The sequence below is a fragment of the Psammomys obesus genome, unplaced genomic scaffold (assembly GCF_907164565.1).
Source record: "Psammomys obesus unplaced genomic scaffold, mPsaObe1.curated_primary_1811, whole genome shotgun sequence".
Taxonomy (NCBI): Eukaryota; Metazoa; Chordata; class Mammalia; order Rodentia; family Muridae; genus Psammomys; species Psammomys obesus.
In genome coordinates this window covers 3,146,114-3,170,656 of record NW_026596057.1, presented here as the reverse complement: position 1 = coordinate 3,170,656, position 24,543 = coordinate 3,146,114, and the positions used below count along the sequence as shown (strand labels likewise).

The 24,543-nt window shown below is 48.0% G+C and overlaps 1 protein-coding gene across 4 annotated transcripts in view; it reads left to right on the top strand.

Annotated features, from left to right (window-relative positions):
* Nucleotides 1-24,543, top strand: part of Rxrg (retinoid X receptor gamma) — a 41,501-nt gene that overhangs the window by 14,086 nt on the left and 2,872 nt on the right. For 3 of the 4 annotated variants that reach the window (XM_055624616.1, XM_055624615.1, XM_055624617.1), the window contains exons 2-9: nt 827-1,074; nt 11,024-11,168; nt 13,378-13,557; nt 17,011-17,171; nt 17,280-17,409; nt 18,899-19,031; nt 20,358-20,449; nt 21,937-22,042. In XM_055624616.1, the coding sequence (XP_055480591.1) occupies nt 827-1,074; nt 11,024-11,168; nt 13,378-13,557; nt 17,011-17,171; nt 17,280-17,409; nt 18,899-19,031; nt 20,358-20,449; nt 21,937-22,042 (1,195 nt within the window). Of the gene's footprint in view, nt 1-826; nt 1,075-5,045; nt 5,238-11,023; nt 11,169-13,377; nt 13,558-17,010; nt 17,172-17,279; nt 17,410-18,898; nt 19,032-20,357; nt 20,450-21,936; nt 22,043-24,543 lie in introns of those variants that run through there. The other variant, XM_055624618.1, reaches the window with a different exon arrangement.

Here is a 24,543-nt window from a genome sequence, read left to right as displayed (position 1 = left end):
TTTATTTCAGCTGCTCAGAGGTCCAGGGCCACAAGTTCAGGGTGGGCTGTCCTTGCTGTGTCTTCTAGACTCTTGTGCAGAGACTGAGGTTTCTAACTCTGCTGGAGAGAGTGTTCCATGGTGGGCTCTCCAGATGACAGGAAAGCACCCACCCGTCCCGTTCATCTTGCGTTAGTTACCGGCTACAGGGAACATGGCTTCAGCTGAGCTGAGAAAAGTAGTTTAAGATAATCACTCAGTCACTGCTCCCACGCTCCCAGAACCCCTTCCGCAGGCGCTAGTGGTATAGCACCCTGTCCCTGGAGGTGGAAGTGCTGTCTACAAGCCCATGGGCACTTGTCTTCCTGTGCTTCCCGGGTCCTGGTATCCACAAAGCCACATAAGTCATGTCTCTCTGCACATGGGTGAAAGGATTTTAGCCCTGCCCCAGTTCCCATAGCCATATGAGCTTGAGGTAGGGCATCTTGGTGAAGCTCGGGCCACTGTTCACCCAGCTCCTTACATGGACATTGACTTGCCCTTCCTGACTGACTGGCTCAGGACACAGTCAGAGGCCTGGTGCCCTGTGAGCCATGCCATGGTTGTACTTCCTGTATATCTGGTTCAGCCCATGGTGGATCCAGGGATAAACTCAGAGAAGACACCAATGAATTCCCCTCTTCTGCTCAGGCCCTCTCCTATCCCTGCAGGTTATTACCAGCTGTAGGAGTAGCCAAAGGGAGGGTAAGGACCCAGGAAACAAAAGTAGGGGTAGGCTATACCTCTCTCTCCACTGGAGCCCTATCTTTGTTACCTGAACCTCTCACCAATGTCTTTCCTTTCATAGGCTCGCCCGGCCACACTGGCCCCACATCCATGAGCCCATCAGCAGCCTTGCCCACAGGGAAGCCAATGGACAGCCACCCCAGCTACACAGACACCCCAGTGAGTGCCCCACGGACGCTGAGTGCTGTGGGAACCCCCCTCAATGCTCTAGGCTCCCCGTATCGAGTCATCACTTCCGCCATGGGTCCACCCTCAGGAGCACTGGCGGCCCCCCCAGGAATCAACTTGGTGGCCCCACCCAGTTCTCAGGTAAGCGTTCTTTCTCTCCAAGGCTAGTTTAGCCATCTTCAGGACCGGAGGCTGCTCTTAGGCTAGACCACAGAGCAGACTAAGAGCTGGAGCTGGGGCCACAGGCAAGTGCTCCCCGTGGGCTTGCTGAAGCGATTGGGTTAGCTCTGTAGCCTGTGCCTTCAGTCCAAGAAGTCCTGGGGGCCTGACAACAACTTATGGTCCAAGAGATGGTGGCCATGAGGCCACGTTCCTGGTGGCCTTAATGGCTGTTTTTATTTAAAAACACCTCTTCTTATTCCATAATGAGAGCCTAGGGCAGTGGTTCTCAACTTGTGGGTCATGACCTCTTTGAGGGTCCACCAGTTGTTTCACGGGCTTCGTTCACCTAAGACCATCAGAAAATACAGATATTTACATTATGATTCATGGCAATAGCAAAATTACAGTGATGAGGTAGCCATGAAAATAGTTTTACTGTTGGGGCCCACCACAATAGGAGGAGCTGTATTAAAGAGCCTGTGTTAGAGTGGTTGAGAACCAAAGATCTAGGGGTCGGAGAAATGGCTCTGCTGATGAAGGGCTTGCCATACAACATGAGGGACTAAGTTCGGATCTCCGGCCCTCACTACAAAAGCAAGGCATGTGGCTGGGAAGTGGAAACAGGAGGACCCATGAAGGCTTTCTGGGTGACTCATGTCAACCTCTGGCCTCAATACATATGTGCACACACACACATGCTTATGTACACACACAGACACATATCTAGGCAATGAGATATCATACGCTTTTGTTAAAGGGAATGCAGAAATGACTAGGGCAAGTCTTTGCTAAGCTTTTTCAACTGAGAGGGGAAGCAGGCAGGCACAGCACATAGACACATCTAGAATTAGGTATACATGCACCAGCAGTGTATCGGAGGCAAAGAGGAGTCAAGAAGAAACCTTGACTGGATTCTGAGTGTCTCCTGATGCTGTGGAAATAAAGGTGTATGCTCAGCAGATCCGAGCCACTGCTCTGTGGAGGCCCCAGGATGGCCAGATGGCCTTGCCTTTTCTTCTAAGAGCCATAGTTTTCTCCTGTTGCGTGGTCGGCCCCTGCTACAATAATGCTACAGGAAAACAAAATCCCCAGGCTGGGTGCTCAGTGATTGAGAGCACTTACAGCCCTTCAGGCCTCTGCAGACACCGCACACGTGTGAAGCACACACAGACACGCAGGCAAAGCGCACCTACACATAAAATAAAAGTTAATAAGGTTCTTCAGAGAAAAAAAACAATTTCTGTCATCAAAGCTTACAAAAAACAAGTATTTGCCTTCTGCTCAAAGATGCCCATGCTTCCTGAGGGCCTAACAGGCTAGTCCCTGATATCTTAGGCCAAAGGAGCAACAGCTAATCAAGAAATAGTTCATCATGGTCTCTCACATGAGGGCTATCTTAGTGTCTTTTCCTGTTGCTGTGATAAATTTCCCCGACAAAAGCAACTTATGGGAGAAAGGGTTTGTTGTGGCTCGTGGTTCTGGGCGACAGCCCATCGCTGAGGGAAGTTGAGAAGCTGGTTACATTCTAGCTGTGGTTAAGACGCTGAGAGCAAGGATGCCTTTGTACTAGTGCTCAGCTTGTTTTTTTCCATGATTATACAGTCCAGTAACTCCTGCCTGGGGGACAGTCCCACCCACAGTGGGCAGGTTGTTTCACTCCAACTAACACAACCAAAAATGATCCTTCGTAGAAATCATGGCCAAGGAAAACCATAGACAAGATTCTATCACTGGCAGGTGAGGAAATCGGCTGTGCCTGTCCTAATGGGAATTATTACAAGGGCACGGCAGAGAGGATAAGGAGCATTAGGAGCAAAGATGGAGGAATGAAAATCCCACTTATTATACCTTCCTTTCTCTCTGTAAGCAGCCAGGACTCCCCACTCCCTCCGCATTCTTTCCGGCAGGGGTAGCAGCATAAAGGTGCTCAGTTTGTCTGCATAAACATTGTTGCCAACATTTCTATGGCAGTGTTTCTGATGAGGTTAACATGTATAGGTCACTCATGGTAGAATGAATAAGCCAGTGTACCTACCCTAATATGGTCAGTTACCATTCAGTCACCTAAAGGTCAGACTAGGAAAAAAAAAAGGTGGTAATCCAAATGAGAAAGAACTCTTCTTCCAGATGGCTTACAACTCTACAACCTAGGAGGACAGTGTGTATGTGTGTGCATGTGTGTGTACGTGTGTACTCATTCCCGTTGGTGGACAAGTGTGGAGGAGGCTGGCAGGAAGTCAGCTTTGCATTTCTGCCTCAATCATTCTCATCCTTACTTTTTGAGACAGCGTCTTTCACTGAGCCTGAGGTGCCATCTTGTAGCAAAGCTGGCTGGCCAGGCAGTCCCTAGGATCAGTCCATCTTTGTCCCTAACATGGGGGGGGGGTCACACACAAGGGTGTTTGTCACGTCTGGCTGAGTGTCAGGGATAATAGGCAGCTATCCACTGAGCCATCTTACCAGTCCTGGGCCTGTGTCTATGTAACATTTTCCCACCTTTGGCCTTGAGGTGACGCATTGGCTCTTTCTGGGCCTTCAGCTTACTGGTCCTCAGACTGTAGCACGACCGTTCCTGGAGTCCTTTTGCCAACTTACTGTATAGATCCTGGTACTTGTCAGTCTAAAATAATGTGAGAAAATTTCTTATACTCCGTTACCCTGACACCCAGGAGATCTTGTATGAGTGGGTGATGGCCACAGCCTGTGTAGAAGTAAACAACACATACAAGAGCAAAACCCAAGGGGAGCAGAGAAACGACCTACGGATTGTCCCTGCCATGGGTGCTAGGGCCTCAGAGGCCTTGGGTGGCAGCTGGAATGTGTGTGCCCTTTCTTGCCTTTCAGAATGAGTGCGGTTTGTTTACTCTCTTTTCTAGGAACACATTCGAGGAAGGAGAGGCAAACAAAGCCTGGTAGTTAGAAAGATGCACTGCAGTGTGGGGGTGAAAGTCGGGGTTTGCAAAGGGCATGGCCATTCATTCAAATCAATGAGTCACAGTGGCACACACGTGTAACACTAGTGCTCGGAAGTCTGAGGCAGAAACATCCCTACAAGTTCAAGGCCAGCCTGCACTACAGAGTGAAAACCTGTCACAGAAAAACAAGAACATGGGGCTGGAAGACAGCACAGTCAGCAAAATGCTTGCTGTGCAAGAACGCCCAGAACCCACAGATAAAGCTGGGCACGCTTGTAACGCCATCACTGCCGAGGCAGAGATGGGGGTCCCTGCCTCTCAGTGACCAACCAGTCTGGCTGCACCGGTGAACTCCAGACCCCAGTGAGAGACCCTGACTCAAAAAACGAGGTAGACAGCTACTGAGTAGTAAAGATTCTCTGAGACTGGCTTCTAGTCGCCACATAGAGAAACACACACACACAGACACACACACACAGACACGCACACACACACACGTGCATACACAATTAGTATGTTCATGAATAAATAAGTAGATACATTAAGTAAGAACTGTTTGTGAGGACCTACAGTGGGTGAATGCTATTTGACACCACTCTGCTGCAGATGTGGCTAAGCATTCAAAACAGATTAAAAAAAAAAAAACAAGGAATAAACAAGATAATTTAAAATAGCAGTCATTGTATCTATGAAGACATACACTCCAGGGTGAGTTGGGAGAGTGACAGGCCCCGTGGGTAGGAATCCGGCAGCCACTGTCTCCCCGAGGCTGCTTTTAGCAATCACAACCGAGTCTCCTGACTAAGCCAAACCTGGCCAATAAATCCATCTCCACAGCCGTGTGTCAGGACCGCTATTCCTGGACTATATGCCTGTACAGAGGGATCGGGGTTGAAAGGTCAGCTGAAAGCTTCGGCCTGGCCAACTGGGTTGTGTGTAGAGGCCGGGCCAAGTTTGGCTTTGGTAGCTATATTAAGCTTGCCAAGTGCTGGTGAAGCAGCCTCGGACTGCGAGCAGGGCTCTGGGCTTGAGCTCCGGAACTACAGGCAGGAGAACTTCGCCCGCCCGGCTGACCAGGTGACACGCCGCCGCGGCTAAAAGCTTTGGTGTGAGCCCCGGGCACTTGGACTCTGAGGCCTGGGTTAGGGGTTGTTCCTACACCCTGCCTTCTCTGCCCAGCACTGGTCTGTGGGAGCTCTCCACGGAAGCATGCTCCTTCCGTGACCTGTGAGTACGATTCGATTCGGGAGTGTTGGGGGGAGGGAGCCCTCGGCGTGGAACAGACAGGGCTTCCCACTCCGATCCGGTCTTCTCCTCTTTGAACTCCTCTGAGTGCACTCTGGGTTTTCGATCTTGAGGACCAAGGAGAACTGGGCTGGCACAGAGCGGCAGGGACCCTGTGACCTTTCACAAACCACGTTAAGCTCATTTCTGTTTGAGTTTCATTTCTCTGCTGTGGGGCACAAATGCTTGCCCTGATTTTCCTAAAGGGATTTTAATGAATGTCAAAGGAGATGTGGGTTTGAAAAATGCTTCTTGAGGTCTGTAATGCCCTGTGGTAGACAGAGGCTATTATTATTATTATTATTATTATTATTATTATTATTCCTCCATGATATATACTGTATACCCAACTGATCCTTGATTCAGGCATACTGTGTTGCTGAAAGATTCTAGATAAGTTTGTCTTAACTAGTAATCACAGAACTATGCTCAATTCTAAGTACTAATGAATATATATATACATATGTATACATACATAAATATATGTACATACAGAATTTAAATATATACGTGACAGAATTATACATATACATATATATATATATATGTATATGGCATATAGCCTATGACTATATGCGTTATGATTTAGTCCCTTTTGGGAGCACCTTAGTTAAGAGAGCAATTTCTAGATACCAGATGTAGAGATGGCACCTGACCACTTCCTGTGGTCATCCAGGCTACAAATTTCACTGTGTGTGTGTTCATGCGTGTGCACATGTGTGTGTGTGCAAAACGCTGTATATTTGTCAGTATAATTCTGTCAGGCAGACTCCTACAAATATTTGGAATCCCCCTCTTCTCTCTCCCCTGCTGACCCATGCTGCCTGACCTGGATGTAATCTATCCCTGCTGACTTTTTTTTTTTTTCCTCTTTGCTTAGTAATTTATTGACAACTGAGTTCTTACGCTCTCAAATGTTTGCATTTTTATAGCAAATATTTTCACAAAATTGACAACATTATAGTTGGAATAGACTTGAAGATTATCCGATCTGATTATAAAGAGAAATCGAATTATAACCTCTTCAAAACCAAATTGTATTTGGAAGTCTAATATGCATGCCAACTTAAAAAGACGTGGTTAGTGGGGCAGAGCAGTGCTCAAGTGCTGTACCAGTGCTTGGAAGGCAGAGGCAGGGGGATTATTTCACAGCTAGCCTGGGACACAGAGTGAGACTCTGTCTCAAGAAACAACAGATTTGGTAGAAGCATGTTCAGAATATAAGAAGCTTCAACATTTTTATATCTAGGGAACACCCATGTGCACACACAAACACACACACACACAACACTTAAAAACCACCGATCTAGTCCAGAGATGTGGAAACAATTCTGCTCTATGGTAGGACCATTATATATTGAGATAGATAGTGAGGAAGAGGAGGGACAGACCAGGATCCAGGTGGGAGGCCAGACCCTTCACAAGATTAGAGGTGAGGTGTGTATCCTGGAATAGGGACTCTAGCCCAGGCCTGGGATAATTAGCCCAGGGTGGGATAATTGAGGCTGGACATGGCTTAGAAATGGAGCCAAGGTTCTGAACTGGCTACAGAGGTCTTCAGGGAGCATCGGCCACTGATGGAATCTGAGCAGAACAGGTGACCCAGGATGCTCTTGTCCCATCCTGGTGGCCCAGCCTGCCTGTGTGCAGTGGCAGGTCAGACCGCCCGCTGGATTTCAGCTCTAATGTGCCTGTCTCAGCAGAACTGCCTCTAATGGAATGAGACAGCCAAGGTTCAGGGACTCTGGGGCCAGGCAGCTAATAGGCCTGTATTGACAACAGCTGCCTTCCCCTGCCCGCCGCCTTCCATTCCCCGTGCCATTGTCTCAGCCCGTACAAGCCCCAAGCTAGCCCAAGGAGTGGATGGAGGAAAGAACACGCATCCTGACCGCTTCGTCCCACCACTGTCGGACTTCATGAACAGGAGAGGTGGGAGGAGGGCTGCTGACTCAGACTGGGGAGAGAACGTGAGGATGCTCTGGTCTTTCATGGACTCCAGGTCAAGGAGGTGGGGCAGGAAACTGCAAGGGTGGGTGAGGGCTCAGTGTCTCCAGCCAGTTTCCAGCTGAGTACCTAGTGTCAGAAGAATGATGACCTGTGACCCAGCAGCCCGGGCACCTAGCTCCAGGCAATTAAACCTATTGTCTATGTCTTTTCCCATCCTTCCTCAGCCTACAGTGCCCCGTGCCTCACTAAGTCTGAGTTTGGAAGCCATAATCCCTCTGCTCAAAATTTTTAGTGGCCCCTAACTGCCATCCTCCTAGCCGGGCCATTGAACCTGCAAGGCTTTCACACCCATCTCTCAACATCACCTACCATGTACATCTGCCCCACAGGTCTTTGGGCTTTCCTTCAAGGCCTTCACTCTCAAAGCCTTTACCCATCATCGGCCCACCCACCACCTACCCATTTGGGGAGCAGGTTACATTCCGGGTGCTGTTGCCTTCACAAAGCCCTTTCACAGTGTGTGAACTTTCCTAAACCATATCACCCAGTTTTACTCAGCAATACCTTAGGATGGTGTCTACATCTTCTTATCTGTAGAACCTGCACAGTGTTTCTGAATGAACAAATGGAAAAACCATGGCAAGGCTAGTGTCTTTGCAGGAGAAACAGGGGGCTATGAAGAGCACGGTGGGTAAAGAGCCCAGGCATGAGCAGCTGGCTTCAAGTCTCCAGCAGCCACGTAAGAAGCTAAGTGTGGTGAGCCATGCATATGCACTCTCAGCCTTGTGTGGGATAGAGACAGGGGGATTGCCGGGAGTTCCTTGCCACTAGCCAAGCTCCAGGCTGAGCAAGAGACTCTGTCTCAAGGGAATAAAGGTGAATTAATAGAACGGGACAGTTAACATCTTTCTCTGGCTGCTGCACAAGCATAGGCATACACAGCCAAATAGTTCACATGTGCGTACCCCTTCATCCCTACAGAGGATGAAAACAGGAAGACCTCCTCGGGTTGTTGCGAGGACTTTCAGTATTAGTCAGCATTGATCGAGCTTCCCCTAGATGGTCACAATGCATTGATCACCTTTCTGCGGCCACCGCAGGCTCCAGCTGCAGAGCTGGTGGATGGGTTGGGAGGCAGAGGGCTGGTGCTATCGTCTTGGGATGATGATCCTTGCTTCTAGGATCTTTCTTGGCCACCTGAGGATTTGGGACAGAGCTGTGATCAACTCTAAGGCTTCCTCCTTTGGCAGTGGTTCTCAAACTGTGAGTTGCGACCCTGTTAGGAGCAGTGAAAGGACCCTTTCACAGGGGTCGCCTGTCAGACATCCTGCATATCAGATATTTACGTTACGATTCACAACGGTAACAAAATTACAGTTATGAGGTAGCAATGAAATTAATTTTACAGTTGGGGTCACCACAGCACGAGATGCCGTATTAAAGGGTTGCAGCATTAGGAAGGTTGAGAACCGCTGCTCTTTGGGCTCATCTGATGTAATGGCTTCTATTTTATGGATCCAAGTGTTAATTTACACGCTCTTGAGGCATTTGAGAAAAGTTATTGCCCAGAACTCATGATGTCACAATTCACACCACACCAGGGATTCTTTCCTTGCAAAGGTATATCAGCAACATTAATGAGCTGATAGAAACCCCACGCCAAGAGCCTTCCTCAGACCCACTGTGGGAGATCCTCCAGACACTGGCCCAGGCATCACTGGGAGCTTCAAGAGAACCTCTGTATACTACACAGAAGTAGAATGAGATTCTGGGCGTGAGATCAGTATACTGGACCAAGAGCCTGACTTAGCCTCATGAAAATACAGGGAAAGGAATTCTCCCATCACACGTTTTTTATCCACTATAGAGATTAATAAAAACACGTGCAGCTTTTAACCCAGAGCCTCTGTCTGTCTCCCATGCTCAGTAAACATTTGCTTAGTGACTCGAAAAGCTCTTTTGAAAGGAACCTAACTCAGTGCTACTGCAGGTCATCCTTTACTGATCATTCTTCCTAGGCCAAAGTCCCAAGACTGGGGAGAAACCCTACCTCTGTGGTTCCGTTGCATAACATGATTCAAAATTCAGGGAGATCACGGAGAGTCACCGAACCCTGTGTTAGCTCTCAGATATCTTCCTGGTGTTTCACATGTGTGAACTCAAACCATCTCCCCCTTTTTCAAGTTGTCTGTTTTCCCTGTTCCCGTGTGTGTGTGTGTGTGTGTGTGTGTGTGTGTGTATGTGTATGTGTGTGTGTGTGTGTGTTTGGACATGTGTATGATTACCTCTGCCTATAGCGTCCAGGGGACAACTTCAGTTATTCTTCAGGTGTCCCTCACATCTGTCTGTCTGTGTCTGCTTTCTCCTTCTCCTCCTCTTCATACTCTTCTTTCTCCTCTTCTTCCTCACCTTTCTCCTCCCCATATTTTGAGCCTGGTCTTTCATTGGCCTGGAACCTGCTGCTCTCGCTAGGCTAGCTGTCCGGAGAGGCCCAGGGATCCACGCCATTTCCCAAGCACCGGGCTTCTCAGCAGATGCCACCACATTCTGGCTTTTAAAAATGGATTTTAGAGATTTTTCTCAGCTTCTCACATCACGCAGGAAGCACTTCACCAACTGAGCCATATCTCCAGCCCCTCACATATGGCTTCTTAATTGTGCATATTCTGACTCTTCAAGGAAACCAAACGTCTTTGAGGACCAAGAGACAGACAGTCTAGATTTTATATCTCCCTTTGCCCATCTGAGAATGCCGCTGTGTACGCACAGCCGTGGGCACAGAGCTTGAGTGCCCCTGTTTCTGACTGGGCGAACGCCTCAGATGTACTCGACTTTTCTCTGATGACTACAAAACACCGAGCTTCAACATTCGGACCCCTCCTCGAGGGCTCCGGAATACATGGGGAGGATATGCTCACTTTTGACAAGGGATGGGGACCAGGAAAGGCAAGCTGACCTATCCAGACATCCATAAGCACTGGCTCCATGCCGTGGTGGTGGTGGTGGCGGGGATGGGCTTACCAGGCATTGTGGAAGATGCAGTACCTGGCAGTACAGATTTTGTATTTTCATGGGAAGCTCATCTTTTAGCTAGCACCAGGTCCAAAAGCCAGATCTGGAGCATTCTGTCCATTTGCTGCTTCTCAGGGGTTTGAGCGCTGAGAAGTTTCAGTGCACTCATAGAGATGAATCAGCCATGTGCCTGCCCTTCTCTTCCATTTTATTATGGACCCCTAGATGTGCACTTTCATTTGCCTTTGTGTCTCAGAGCCCTGGGGAATGTCCAGTGGTTGACTAATGAATGGATTTGCATTTTTTTTTTTCTTTTTGGCAGCAGGGTTGGGTGGGGGGAGGGGCTGGCTTGGCTCTTAGCATCTCTACGCCTTGCCCGAGGGCCATAGCCCCTCCGGGTGCATTGCTGAATCCGCAGTCCGTAGTTGATAAAAAATTTAAAAACGCACAGCTGACATCGCCCTAAGTGTGCAGCTTAGCTTAGCTCAGGTAAAACACACGAATAAAAGGAAGAAACACGAACAGCCTAATGGAGTCTGTTGTGGTGTTAGGGTTATGTTTTTGCTTCAGGAAATAATTTCTTTCATCTCGTGTACTTGTCCCGTGGCCTTACATTCACGTCACGGATGAGCAGTTTGGGGGACCCTGTACCTGGAAGTTACCTCTTGAAATGGAGCTAACCTCACTTGCACGCTCCTTACAGGAGGCCTGGGGGTTGGGATTACCCCGACTACGTCTTATTCTTCGCTTTTGGTTTGTTTCTCTTGCAGTTAAATGTGGTCAACAGTGTCAGCAGCTCTGAGGATATTAAGCCCTTGCCAGGTCTGCCCGGGATTGGAAACATGAACTACCCATCCACTAGCCCCGGGTCTCTGGTGAAGCACATCTGTGCCATCTGTGGGGACAGATCCTCAGGTATGGGTCCCATGAGACACAGTCCCAGAGAAGCGCTCCACAATGTGCTGAACTCGGTGAAATGAAATGACCTTTAGAGTGGTCCAGCTCGGGACCCAGCCTAAATACATTTTTTTTTTTTTTTTTTATCTTGAAGGATTAGCTTCCCTGGAAATGTTTCTGAGACTCATCTCTGGAGAAACATAATTGGGCCCGTGTCTGGGATTGAGAGGCTGTGATGATCGTGTATTCCATACCAGATTTTCTTTAATTTTTAGAAAAGTCATTTTTCGTGATCATGAAGTGTCCCAAGGAAACAATTATAAAATCAATAAAAAATTGGAAGAATCATAAAAGTACAAAGAGAAAGTTAAAAAAAATTTCAATACTATCCCCAGGAAAGAGAAACTCTTCAATATTTGAGCATATTTAGTTTTATCTCTTCACAACATGCTATATATTTTTAAAGCTTGCCTTTATGGAAAAAAATATGTCTTCACTGGCTTACCCTCTTCCATTTGGCAAAATTGCTTCTTTTCTAACTTCTTTCCCTTCCTCTCCATTTTTTCTACTCTGACTTCTTTTCCCATCAGTTTTTAACAATTTGGGTCTCTGATTTGAAGAATGAGAAAGACAAGTGTGTTGGTACCTGCTTGTAATACCAGCACTCGGTGGTATGTCGGGCTAGAGAGATGGCTCAGAGAGTTGTTTCCAAACTGACTGAATGTTTCGCCATCCTTTCATCAATGCTACTACCTCAGGTTGGAACATTGAAAGCTGCAGGTACCCTGGACTTATTCAGCCTCATGCCAGCATTTGCTTTTACAACTCGTTTTCCAATCACCCACACATGGCTGTCGCCATTGACAGAATGTCAGTCACGGCCTCTCGGAGCATTTTCTCTGTTTTAGTTACTTTAGTTGAAGGTGGTAGGTCCCCTCAAGGATAGCAGAGCTGTGGGATGGCTATCACAGTGTGGCCAAATTAGAGCCGAAAGTGTTAGGTTATCAGGGGCCAAGATGAAGGCCCATATTTATCACCGCTGTGGATTCAGAAAACTAGCACAGCCCAACTATATAGGTACAGGCAGGCTAGTTCATCAGGTAGGCTTTCTCTAGCCACCGCTTCTTTTTAGGGTGGCCTCCACTGACAGGTGGGCTCTGGGTTATAGGAAGTTATATTTGTGGGTTCTCAGGGATTTCAAATGAATTTTAGCATCAACATAAATAAAATGGAATTAGAAAACTGGGTCTGTGGCTACGTGGAACCATATATTCTAGAATCAGACCCAAATGTGTTTTGCCTCATTTCTTTTTTAAAAAAATAGTTTATTTTTATTTTATGTGCATTGGTGGTTTGTCTGAGTGTTTGTCTACGTGAGGGCATCAGCTCTTGGAGTTATAGACGGTTGTGAGCGGCCATGTGGGTGCTGGGAATTGAACTCAGGTCCTCTGGAAGAGCAGTCAGTCCTCTTAACTGCAGAGCCAGCTCTCCAGCCCCCAGATGTGTTTTGAATGATCTACTTCGTTACATTTTCAAGTTCTGTGACTTCAGTCACCTGACCATGGCTGCCCAGTGTTCATCATTAAGACTTCTCTTAGAGATAGCCCTGAGATTGACTCACGGCACCTGCTCAGAGACAGGTGTGTCAGGCAGCTCTCTTGACACAAATTAGTCATTCTCTCCTGGATAACTACAGGTCCTAGAGACACTAGAGCACACAGCCAATTATTCCAGATGAAACAAAACCACTCTATCTGAAATGCATGCCCTGTTTAAGATTTAGTATACTGTTATGCTGTTAAAATTTTACAGCATTTTTCTTTTTGTATCATCAGGTGGTGGCTCAGGATTCTGTTCATAGTTTATGGTACAAGATAAGTTTTAGTGGGTTTCCTAAGACCTTGGGCTTCAATTAAGAAATGTCAGTTAAACCAGGGTTCTTCTCCTGCTTTGTTTGAGCTGAGGTGGGATATTTCCTTATCAAAATTCAAGAGTTGCCTTGACAAAAGAAATGCCAATAAAATCTGAGGTCAGGAATTTTCTAATGATACAGAGGGAAGACACAAAGAAAGAGCATCTATTCCTACTTTGGATCCTGTGACCCAGCTTCCATTCTCTGGGAGTCATTATTTGTGTTAGGGAATATGGCTGTTTCCTTAGGGCTTCTTTGCAACGGAAAATCTGAATAGACTTGAGGAGAGTTTATGGGATATTCTCTCGTAACCAGGAAAGCACTATGGAGTATACAGCTGTGAAGGCTGCAAAGGCTTCTTCAAGAGAACCATAAGGAAGGACCTCATCTACACGTGCCGAGATAACAAAGATTGCCTCATTGACAAGCGCCAGCGCAACCGCTGCCAGTACTGTCGCTACCAGAAGTGCCTGGTCATGGGCATGAAGAGGGAAGGTGAGGTGCCCCGTTGCTCCCCTCTGCTTAAGGGGTGCAGGTTGCAAGCAGAGAGCTCTGAAGCCAGAAGCACAAGGAAGAGCCAGGAGGCTCTGGCCTCTGTGGTTGGAGGGTGGGGAGGCGGGAGGAGTCTGGTGTGGAAGTTAAGAAGCGTCTAGGTACCACAACTTCTCCAGGCTTACCTCCAGAGCTCACAGGGCAAAAGACTTCTCTTCCTCCATCATATCTCTTCTCTGGGAGCCCGAGGACAGGTGCCCTTGTGGGGGCCTCCCCATTTCTCTGCCACTAGGGCAGCCAGTCCCAGAGGTTTTTCAGAGGCCTTGTGCTGTGCTGTACCCAGGGAGCATCAGACTGACCTTCAAAGGTGGAACTGGCTTCTTGCTCTAACCTCAGGCCTCGCTGGAGAGAAAAACTGTAGGCTTGTTGTTACCCCGTGGGATTTATAACCCTGGTCTGCTATAAATCCTTTCGTGTTGGCATATTCCATATTTGTGGATTATTGGCATTGGAAGGCCTGACAGACTGGCCTTCTCAGTAGCAGAGAGTGTCACCAGGCATTTAAGTGGCTTCACCTTCTAATTTATAGTGTGAGTTTAGTGGGCTATGCTTGTGTCGGAGAGTAACAAATCTGAACGTACGCTTTCTTTCTTGTTGTTCCTGCTTCAAGATCGAAAGTCATCCTGCTAAGTGACGCAAGTCAATTGAAGTGGGCAGTCAATTAACTAGAGGGCTCTGTGCGTGTGCCTGGAGTTGGTGGGGACTCTTAGCTCATGTGCAGGAAGGGTGCTCTCCACTTGCAGAGAGGGATGACTCAGAGTGGCTCCCTCACCAGTTCCTGTTGTGAGACCGAGGAAGTCCGAAGAAGGAGCCGATGAAGGAACAGGTCCTTGAGCCCATGCTTAGAGGGCAGTGCCACCAATAAGGAGACATGACAGGAGAAGGGTTCATTTCAGAACCACCCAACCAACAGCAACCAGCTCGCAGATGACAGAATGACCCTGCCAGGCAAGGGCCATTCCAAGCTGCCTCCTTGCATCATCCTTGCCTCTTTGTGGCTTTCCTTGGAAAGACACCATTGCAAATAAGGTGACCAAGTCATGCCCCCCTCCCCTCCCACCAAAGCACCCAGAATTCACCAAGAGAAAGGGAAAATCCTTGCTGTGGCTTCGAGGCTGTGTATGGCATAGAGACACATTTGTTCAGCTAGTTCATCCTGTCCTAGTTCCCTTGAGGTTGTGTGGAAGGTCCTTCAGTGAGCTCTGGAGACACCCGGCCTGGGTCCCTATGCTCGTATAACCACTTCCTAGCTTTAGGCTTCAGACTTCAGACAGGTCGTCTGGTTTCTCTGTGGCTCATAGTACCTTACAGAGTTATTGGAAGGGGTTAAATAAGATACAATAACCTATATAAATTAGTGTGTTGTAAAATATAGCTTCTGATTCAGAAAGTGCTCCATTAATGTTGGCTGCTGGAGAACCTGAAGGTATGCAATAACTATTTAGCACTTGGTTGGATGAAGCCTGAAAAGCCAGAGTCTGGTGCTATTTAAATCAGCTAGTGTCCTGGTTATATCAGGGTGTACATTGTAGTGGGAGCTGAGGATATCTGCCATGTGGAGTATCCTCCAAAAATCGTGTGTTGCCTCAGTTATGACAGCGGGAGTTTAACAGGAGGAGAGAGGAGTCAGTTCTTACTCAGTTAATGGCAAAATTGGAACCTAATTCCCTGAAGCCAAGGCTTTCTTTGAAGCATCAGGGTTATTTTCCCAGGGTGTTACAAGTCTGTTAGAAGAACTGACTGAGGGTCACAGAAGGAACTTGACTCAATGTGCTGCCTCTGTTTTGTTTTGTTTTGTTTTTAATCAGGACAAATAGAAATGTATTAATTTCTTAAAGATGAGTGAAAGAACATTCAACTTCAGGGAGAGAATTCAACTGAGAGAAAAATATGCACTATGGTTCCCACAGGTTGTCACTGAACAAAGACAGAAAACAGAGAGTAGCGGCAGAGACCGGGTAGGAAGCCTCGGGGAGAGGCAAGCCCACAGGGCAGGAAGACAAAAGGAAAAGGAAAATAAATATTCTATTGAAACTTTTACAGTTCATTTGGGAATCCCCACAAACCCATCTCCATCAGTTATTGCAATTTCAGCCCCATGGACAGGGACACCAAGGCTGAGTGATAGATCTGAAGGCATCTGCACATGGCAGAGATACAGTTCAGAAAAGATCTCTTTGGTGTGTGTTGCTCTTCTCTTGACTCTTCTCCACTATGTTCTATTTGTTTCTTCTTCTCACTTCCTCGTTTTCTTGTCTCTGCCCTCTCCGCCCCCCTTCTATACTCTTTCTCTGGGCCACACAACACCATCACTACCTGGTAGGTGTCATTCGTGGTGGCTTTTAGGCCTCTTCTCTGCTTGGCCTTGAGAAATCGGTCTCATCATTCACAAGGGAGACTCAGTGTGCTGCCCTTCAGACAGCCTCTGTGGCCAGTAATACCCTCAGAGGATGAAGATCCCTCAGCCTGTGGGCTTGGGGGCAGGGAGAGAGAGAGAGACCTGGAGGAGAGGCCTTGTGAAGGTGTTTTACCAAGTGAGAGTAGAAGCCGCCGTTTTGGGAAATGCAAACTATCTTCCAGTATTGGATTCTGGTCATCGCTGCTGGGACTAAACTAGAAACAGCAGCCTTCTAGATAGAGAGAATGGGACCCAACAGTATAGGGGTGTAGGGGCCCCTGCATCCTGATGTGGGGCCCAAGGGTTCTGAGAGAGAGAGAGAGAGCAAACTCTGATGAAAATCCCGAGTTTGGGGAAGGCTGCCTAACTCCAGCCTACAGACACCTTTGCCCTCCCCAACCCATGAAGTCGGTGCACATTCTGAAATGTCTTCTAGGTGACATCCCTCCACCCCTCCGCTTCCTAAATCCCCACAGCTGGCTCCCTGAAGATCTTCCCTGACAAGTCAGATCAGGTGATGTTGTGTTCAGGCTGGTGCACAGGGGGGCTACCTAATGGGACGTGAATGCCAGGGCTGACGCATAGGATCTGACAAGGGGAGGTTTTTTTTTACAGTAATGGGCTTGCTCCTTAACCGTTGCGTGCTCACAGCTTTACCAGAGGCAGCGGTGTAGGAAGCATGACACACACGGGGCGGGGGGTAGCGAGGAGATGGTAGCTTCATGGAAAGGGATAGCAAGGAACTGGAGCTTTGTGAAGCCGAAACGGCAAGATTAGGAGGGGCTTGGCAATGCGCTGGAAACAAAATGGCTAGAGACCCCGCCTCGGTGCAAGCAAGGAAACAGCTTCACCGTCTTCATTCTGTCTGTCAGCATTACAGCGTCCCCGGTTCAATTCCATGATGAGTCTCACTTTATACAGGAGAAATCTGAGGTATGTAACTGTCCCACACTGGTCCTTGGCACTCTGTAACCTCTGTCGGTCTTGCCAAATGCCAGCCGTGCAAGAAGAGAGGCAGAGGAGCCGTGAGCGAGCCGAGGGTGAGGCGGAATGTGCCAGTAGTGGCCACGAAGACATGCCCGTGGAGAGAATTCTAGAAGCCGAACTTGCTGTGGAACCAAAGACGGAATCCTACGGTGACATGACCATGGAGAACTCGGTATACACTCTTCACTGTCCATCCAACTTCCGTTTCTTGGGTGGGGTTGGAGGTGACAGAGAGGTGTTTCGAGTCCTCGGACCTCATAGAAATTTGTTCTTTTCTCAGACAAATGACCCGGTCACCAACATATGCCATGCTGCAGACAAGCAGCTCTTCACCCTTGTTGAGTGGGCCAAACGCATCCCCCACTTCTCGGACCTCACCTTGGAGGACCAGGTCATTCTGCTCCGGGCAGGTGAGAGAGCAGATTGCTCTTGTCCTGGGAAAGTCCCCTGAGCTGCTATTTTGAAATAACCCATGGGACCCCACAAAAGAGCAGCTTGCATTTGCTATGTCATCCTTGAATTCTCTATGTAGACCAGGCTAGACTGGAACTCGCAGACAGCCTCCTGCCTCTGCCTCCCAAGCACTGAGATTAAAGGTGTGTGCCCTGTGCCTGGCCTTTGTTTTACATCCTTTAGAGACTGGTAAATTTAAATGGTCCTCCATCAGGACTTTCATTCCCAAATGAAACCTCATTCATGGAGGAGGAGGAGTAGGACTCCCCCACCCCAACCCCGTGCAAATGTTTCTGTAGTTTTACAATTAACACTTAATTTCAAAGACTCATACATCACTCTCCCGAGGATAATCTGAAGCAGTGTCTTGCAACTGTAATAGAGATAGTCCCACTTCACAGGTAAAATAAGAAAGCCAGAGATTCCGGGGGCTTTGGAGGTGGCAGGTTTCGAAAAACTGCTTTCGGTACAAGCACAAGGAACTGAGATACGATCCCCAACACATGTGTGAGCAGAAAAGTTGGATGAGGTTGTGTGTGCCTGACACCCAAGCTCTGGGGGTTCGGAGTGGCGTGGAGGTGGGGGTATTTTGGAGGCTTGCTGTCCAGCCAGGCTAGCTGAAGAACAGCAAGCTGCAGGTTCAGGGAGGGGCCCTCTGTCCCGAGAATAAGAGAGAAGAGTGACAGAGTGGGAATGCTGAGTGCTCTCTGGCCTCCACGCTTACACATACGTGTGCGCACACGCGCGCGTGCCCATGCATGCATGCACAGACAGAGAAAGCTAGAAATTTCTGCTAAGGCCTGTGCGAGCTGGAGTTCCAGGTTTCCTCCTTTCTGGGGTTCTCTGTGCTGCCTCCTGTTTCTGCATCGCCCTAATCTGTTGACATCTTCCACGGCTCCTCTTTGTCACAGAGCCATCCGGGCAATTTCATGAGGCCCGACTGAGCATTGGGAACCAGTCCACTCACTCATCCCTACTTGGGGACGGGTGATCACTGAGTGCCCCCTGAAAGCTACCCACTGTGCTGTTGCGATGGATAAGAAATACAACTAGGTTGTCACGTCCGGGTGCAGCGACTCTGAGGTACAGTCACTGTATCATCCTGCTGACGGTGACTATTGTCTGGGAAAGCTCCGATTCATTTTTGTTGACAACAATGACAAAAAAAAAAAAAAAAAAAAAAGTCCCTGTTCTCAAGCTGTCATTCTAGGTCACATCTAAGAAACTGCAGGATAATGTGCAGAGCCACAGAGTCAGGAAACTCTAGCCTTATCCTCTCTGTTGTCACTAATTACACGTGTCACCTTGAGCTCGGTCTTAAACCTCCCAGGATTTTCAGTTCGCCTTTCATTACATGGGATGATGATAAAGCCAGGCATTGCATGGCTAGCCAGGAGGTAGGACCGTGGTTGCTTTCCCCACAAGGTCTCCTTTCTGTGCCTGCAGGGTGGAATGAATTGCTGATTGCCTCCTTCTCGCACCGCTCAGTTTCTGTCCAGGATGGCATCCTGCTGGCCACAGGCCTCCATGTCCACAGGAGCAGCGCTCACAGTGCTGGCGTCGGCTCCATCTTTGACAGGTTGTGATTCCCTTCTGTTTGCAGGGTTTGCAGCTGGTGTGTATTGTCCATGTGTGCATATACATATTTCTCTCTCTCTCCTCTTCTTCTTCTCCCTCCTCTCCCTCTAGGTAATACTGATGTACAATAGACAGCCCAAACAGGGCACATGACTATATCAAACCCATATTTTTTTGTGAGGCACTCACAAGTGCCTCATTCTATAGCTCAGGCTAGGCTCAAGTTTGTGATAATCCCCCTGCTTCAGCCTCCTGGGTCCTGGGATTACAGGTGTGAGCCCAGTTTGCAGACACTATAAAGCACAGGAAAATATAAATCTGGAGACTGAGAGAAGGATTTTGGCAAAGGTGATGACAATAAAATAGAACCAGTCAGAGGCCAGCATCACTGCCTGGCAGATGGAAGGGTCTGCTACCCACATGCTTTCTAGTTGGGTGGATCATTGGCATCAGCTAGTAAGATGCAGGTGGGGAAGAAGGACAGTGTATCGTAGGGGGCAGGGATGGAGAAAAGGTCTAAGATCCATCTTCTAGAGGCTTGGTATGTTCTGGACCCTTTCTCTCTGGACCGAAGGTCGAGAGGCTATGGCAGGAGCAAGGTCAGTTAGAAAGTGACATCATGATAGAGTTTCACGCTCTTAAATATACTTAAGTACATCTAAACAAATAAATAAAGTAAATAATAATAATATATAGCACAGCGCATATATAATATATAATACAAAGTAAATAAAAACAAAAAAATAATAAGTAGATTGGTGACTCGAGGCTAAAAGAATGGGCCACTGGTAAAGAGAGCAATAAAGCTGAAAATGATTCCTTTATGGAGTTCCAGGACCCAGGCCTCTTTCCCATTCACCACAAATGGTCTTTTGGGAAACACACATGCTGAACGTAGATGTGCCAACCTCTTCCCTGCCCTTTTCCATGTGTTCAAGCACCTTCATGCTTCCTAGAGATGTTTGCCCTTTTACCTGTGCTGCCTTCTGGTTCTGCTACATGTATGGTGCCCTGGATTGGCTCTCCCCACTGCCCTTATTTGCGCTCCCTGCCGGGAGGCCATTGCTTCCTTCCCCAGTAAACTCTGGAGGCTATTATTCACTGGACTTTTCCACATAGCTGCTAGTTTTTCACACCAGTTTCTTCATCTACACTGTAAGCTCCTTAGGATGAGGGGCTTCATCGTCTGCATCCCTGTACCCCAATACGCAGGGCAACATCTAGAAACTGAGTAGGCCCGTCGCAAGTATTGGTGGCATTCATTTTGTTGGTCCTTGGCTGGGAACTCATGCTTCTCTCCTTCCCTGTTCTTGCTCCCCATGAACAGAGTCCTCACGGAGCTGGTTTCCAAGATGAAAGACATGCAGATGGATAAGTCGGAGCTGGGGTGCCTGCGAGCCATTGTGCTCTTTAACCCAGGTGATTTCCATTTAACTTTAGCCATGGTGTGGGGGTCAGCCAGCCCTCTCTCAGGGTTGACCTCTGGGGCTCTGATTTTGCTTGCCTTCCCTGATACCTCCACGCTCCGCTGAGACAGCAGTCTGAGCCGAGAACCTGTGAGAGTATTGAGTCTTCTTTTCATTGCCTCTCCTTTCCAGGGCCATCCTGAAAGTATCTTAACTGTGTGTGGAGTTTCCTTGGGCAGGGGGCAGCTGGGAAAAATGAGAAATGACAGTGATTCACTGTGAAAGAGAAGGAGGAGGTAAAAGTGGTCAGATTCTGTGTCTATCTCTAGGCAAAGTTGTTGAACTAGTGAATTGGATATAGAGTGTGGAAGAAAGATAAATATGGTCAAATATGTCTCGGGTATTTTGTTTCCCTAACGAAATGCAGAAATGAAATTCCCACTCATTGGACACTGGCAAAACTCTAGTACATTCTAAGGGCGAGTGGGTTGTAACCAAGATTTTGTCTTTGAACAATGAGCTTAGACAGTAGACATCCAAGAGAGAGGACTTCACAAGAGAAGCCAGGACCAAAGATAGACAAAATAGACAAGATACGTAAGCAAGAGCTGCCTACTTCTGCCTGAATTGGGATGCAGCCACATGGGAGATCAGTTGTGAGAAAGGACAGCAGAGGAGAGGGCTGGGGACCAAGAGTCTCACAAGCTGGCTGGAGAAAGAAGAGCTAAAGGAGCCGAGTTCTGTAGTCGCTGGGAAGGGAGTGAGTGGCATCTTAGAGGTCCAGGGGCAAAGAGCTCCAAGAGAAGGAAGGGACCAACTTCATCAGATGCTGCTGTGCACGTCTAGTCTTCTGAAGTATGATGTGACACACATGCTCTTGATTAGGTCCAGGATGAGGGCACCTCTGATGCAGCCCATGGGTAGGCTTAGTCTCCATACCCCATCTCACCACTTAGCCATGCCCAACAGGGAGAGAGCATACAGTAAGTGCACGAATATCACTTTTCCCAACAGGCCTGGGTAAATTTAACCTCTCCTTAAGCCAGCAGAGGGTTCGTTTCTCTATTAACAATTCAAAATCCTCAAGGCCTGCCTGAGAGTTTGTTAGGAAAATGGTACACAGAAAGAACAGCCATCTGCTGGGCGAGGTAGTGCATGCCTGTAATCCCAGCACTCGGGGAAGCAGAGGCAGGTAGATCTCTGTGAGTTCAAGGCTAGCTTGGTCTACAAAGCCAGTCCAAGACAGCCAAGGCTACACAGAGAAACCCTGTCTCGAAAAATCAAAACCAAATCAAACCAAACCGAAACAAACAAGCAAACAAAAATAGAAAGGATAGCCATCCAAGTCAGGTGATCCGCTTACTACCCAGTTGTTTTCATGCATGAGTTCCATGTGTCTCTCCTAACTCTAGTGGAGATGGCCAGTATGACAGGGACACTGTCTGGAGGAGGTGTCCTGCCGAGGCATTAACCAGAAATCAAATCCATTGTTCTCTGCAGATGCCAAGGGTCTGTCCAACCCCTCCGAGGTGGAGACTCTTCGGGAGAAGGTGTATGCCACGCTCGAGGCCTATACGAAGCAGAAGTATCCAGAACAACCAGGCAGGTGAGAGAGGGATGAGGGAGAGGCATTGTGAACAGCAGGGCAACTTCTCCCCCACACTGGCTAGACACCTCCTGTGCAGCAGACCTCCCGAGAGGAGGCGTACTGTGCTTACATCAGCAGGACAAGATAATAGCCTTGGTGGCGTTGAGGCCTTGTCTGTCTAGATCACCATCCATCCGCCAGCATTAGTGCTTAGAGCGGAGGCTGCACATGGGACAGCCTCTTGCCCCATCTGCCTGTGGGTTTGCTCTTGGCTGTTTCGTTAGCAGCCCTCAAGCATAATGGGAAGATCCAGACGTGAGTGGATGACCTTCCTATCGTCTTTGATACAAAGTATTGTTATGATGGTTGTGTCTGGTTGCCGTTCTTCATCTCTTACCATGTGCCCTAATCTATAAATTTTATTTTTCCCTGGTATCTATGCATGCATGTACACATACATACATTATTCTGTGCCTATCCATGTACAGGTTTGGTCCTATCTTCAGTTTCGGGAATGCACACAGGGTGTTGGGACAGATCTTTTGCACATGGGGAGGGGGACCAGCATCCGTATCCTTAAGTGCTGGATGAACAAGGAAGTGAACGGACTGACGGGAGTGCGAGCCGCATTCTACCAAGTAACAGACACTCAGAACGACCGCAAAGCTGGTTGCTGGTGGAGGTGAGGTATAAGCTCCACTCTCTGTGACAGGCGGCGTGCCTGCCACAGTCTCTGCTCTGAGAGCTGAGGGACGTGCTGCTGGCTCCCAGGCTTCCAACCGTGTGGTCCTGCTGCACCTTCTACAGTATTACTACGTGGTCAGAACCGACCTTTAAAAACGTTTCCTACAAGGTACGGTGAGCAAGGGATTTCTGCTTTTTGCAAACTGACTAAGATGAGAAACTCTGGCTCTCTCACCCCATAGAAGACAGGTGAAGCAGGAGACCACACAAGATGTTGATCTCGTCTTTAAGATTACTTGTATATCCCCTCCCAACACACGCGAGTGACTTTCTCCTCTGTCAAGTCAAATTTCCATCTACCAAATGTTCAGCAGAGACTGGACTATGAGTTTTGTTAGAGGCTGTAAAGGAATTAAGTGGGTGGGTTTTAGCCCCCAGGTCAATTAATAACCAGGCTACTGTGGTGTAGAAGCACAGTAGATAACTGTGCTTCTACACAGTTAGAACAGGCCCTGTTAGAAGCAGTGATAACAGGCCCAACAGAGCCGTAACTTAGCCTGGTGGAAGTTTCCTTTCTCACTCTAGGCGGGCAGTCAGTGCGCAGAAGCAGCTCTCATCCCTGCCAGCACCTAAGGATATGGGCTCAGGCCTCTCTGTGCCCCAGAGCCACCTAGGTGATGAAGAGCAGAGGGGACAAAGGCCCCGTGTGGATAAGACATGGATCTGAGAGGTCTTCTACCCTCTACTTCCGTCAACTGAAACAGCGATCTGTCAAAGGATGTCAAAGTAGAATGAGCCAGTGGAACTCAGTGGCCACTTGATCTCACCACCCCTTGGAGAGATCAAAAGGGCCCTGCCCTGGAGATTAAAAGGAACCTAGCTTCACCTCTAGCAATTATAAGCCCTGGGTAAGCCACATTAACAGGAATTTCTGAGCAGATCGGTTTCTGCTGAAGCTTTTAGGCCTCTGGTACTGTTAGACCTGCTTCTGCTGCAGTCTGTGCTGTCCTCTTCTAGAACTAAATCTGGGTACTGCTGTTATTCGTTAAAGATACGAGCACATCCCAGAAGAACCTGACTCCCATTCTTCCCAATCACAACAGCAACGACTGCTTTATTAGAAGAAACAGTTGTTCAGTCAGATAATAAAATCTTATGGTAAATATACTGGGTGTGGTTGGCTCCAGTGTCCACGTGGTACCATACACACACATAGAAATTGTATCTGCACATGTGAGCTTGTGTTGTTTGTTGTGTTGTTTTCCTCCTTTGGCCATTCTAGGGATTAAAAAAAAAAAGATTATTGAAAGCAAAAAAGAATTTGTGATTTCCCATAGTTTTGTCATATTTTTTTTTGCAATGTTCCTATTTGCCCTGGCACTGGCATTTAGGTTGTTTGTAATTTTCAACTTTAAAACTGTACAACTGATGCTTTTTCTAGAAGAGACTGCCAAGGGCCTGGCTGCCTCCAGCCTAGTGGTTCTGATGCCGGGACTTTAGTACAGTTCCTCATGTTGAGGTGATCCCCCAACCTTACAAAACTTTTCACTGCTACTTCGTAACTGTGCTTTCACTGCTGTTACAAATTGCAATGTAAGTATCTGATATGCAGGATATCTGCTATGCGACCCCCAAAGGGGGTGTCCACCTATAGGTTGAGTACCGCTGCTCTAGATGCAGGGGAGAGAAGCCAGCTGTCCTCTGAGATGCTCAGAGAGGTGGCACATGCAGTGTCCCTGCCCACAGCACACCGTGGACAAGAGGTAGCCTCTCCGTCTGAGCTCAAAGGCGGGAACGATCAGCAGAGGCAGGAAGGGAATCAGTTGGCTTAGTTA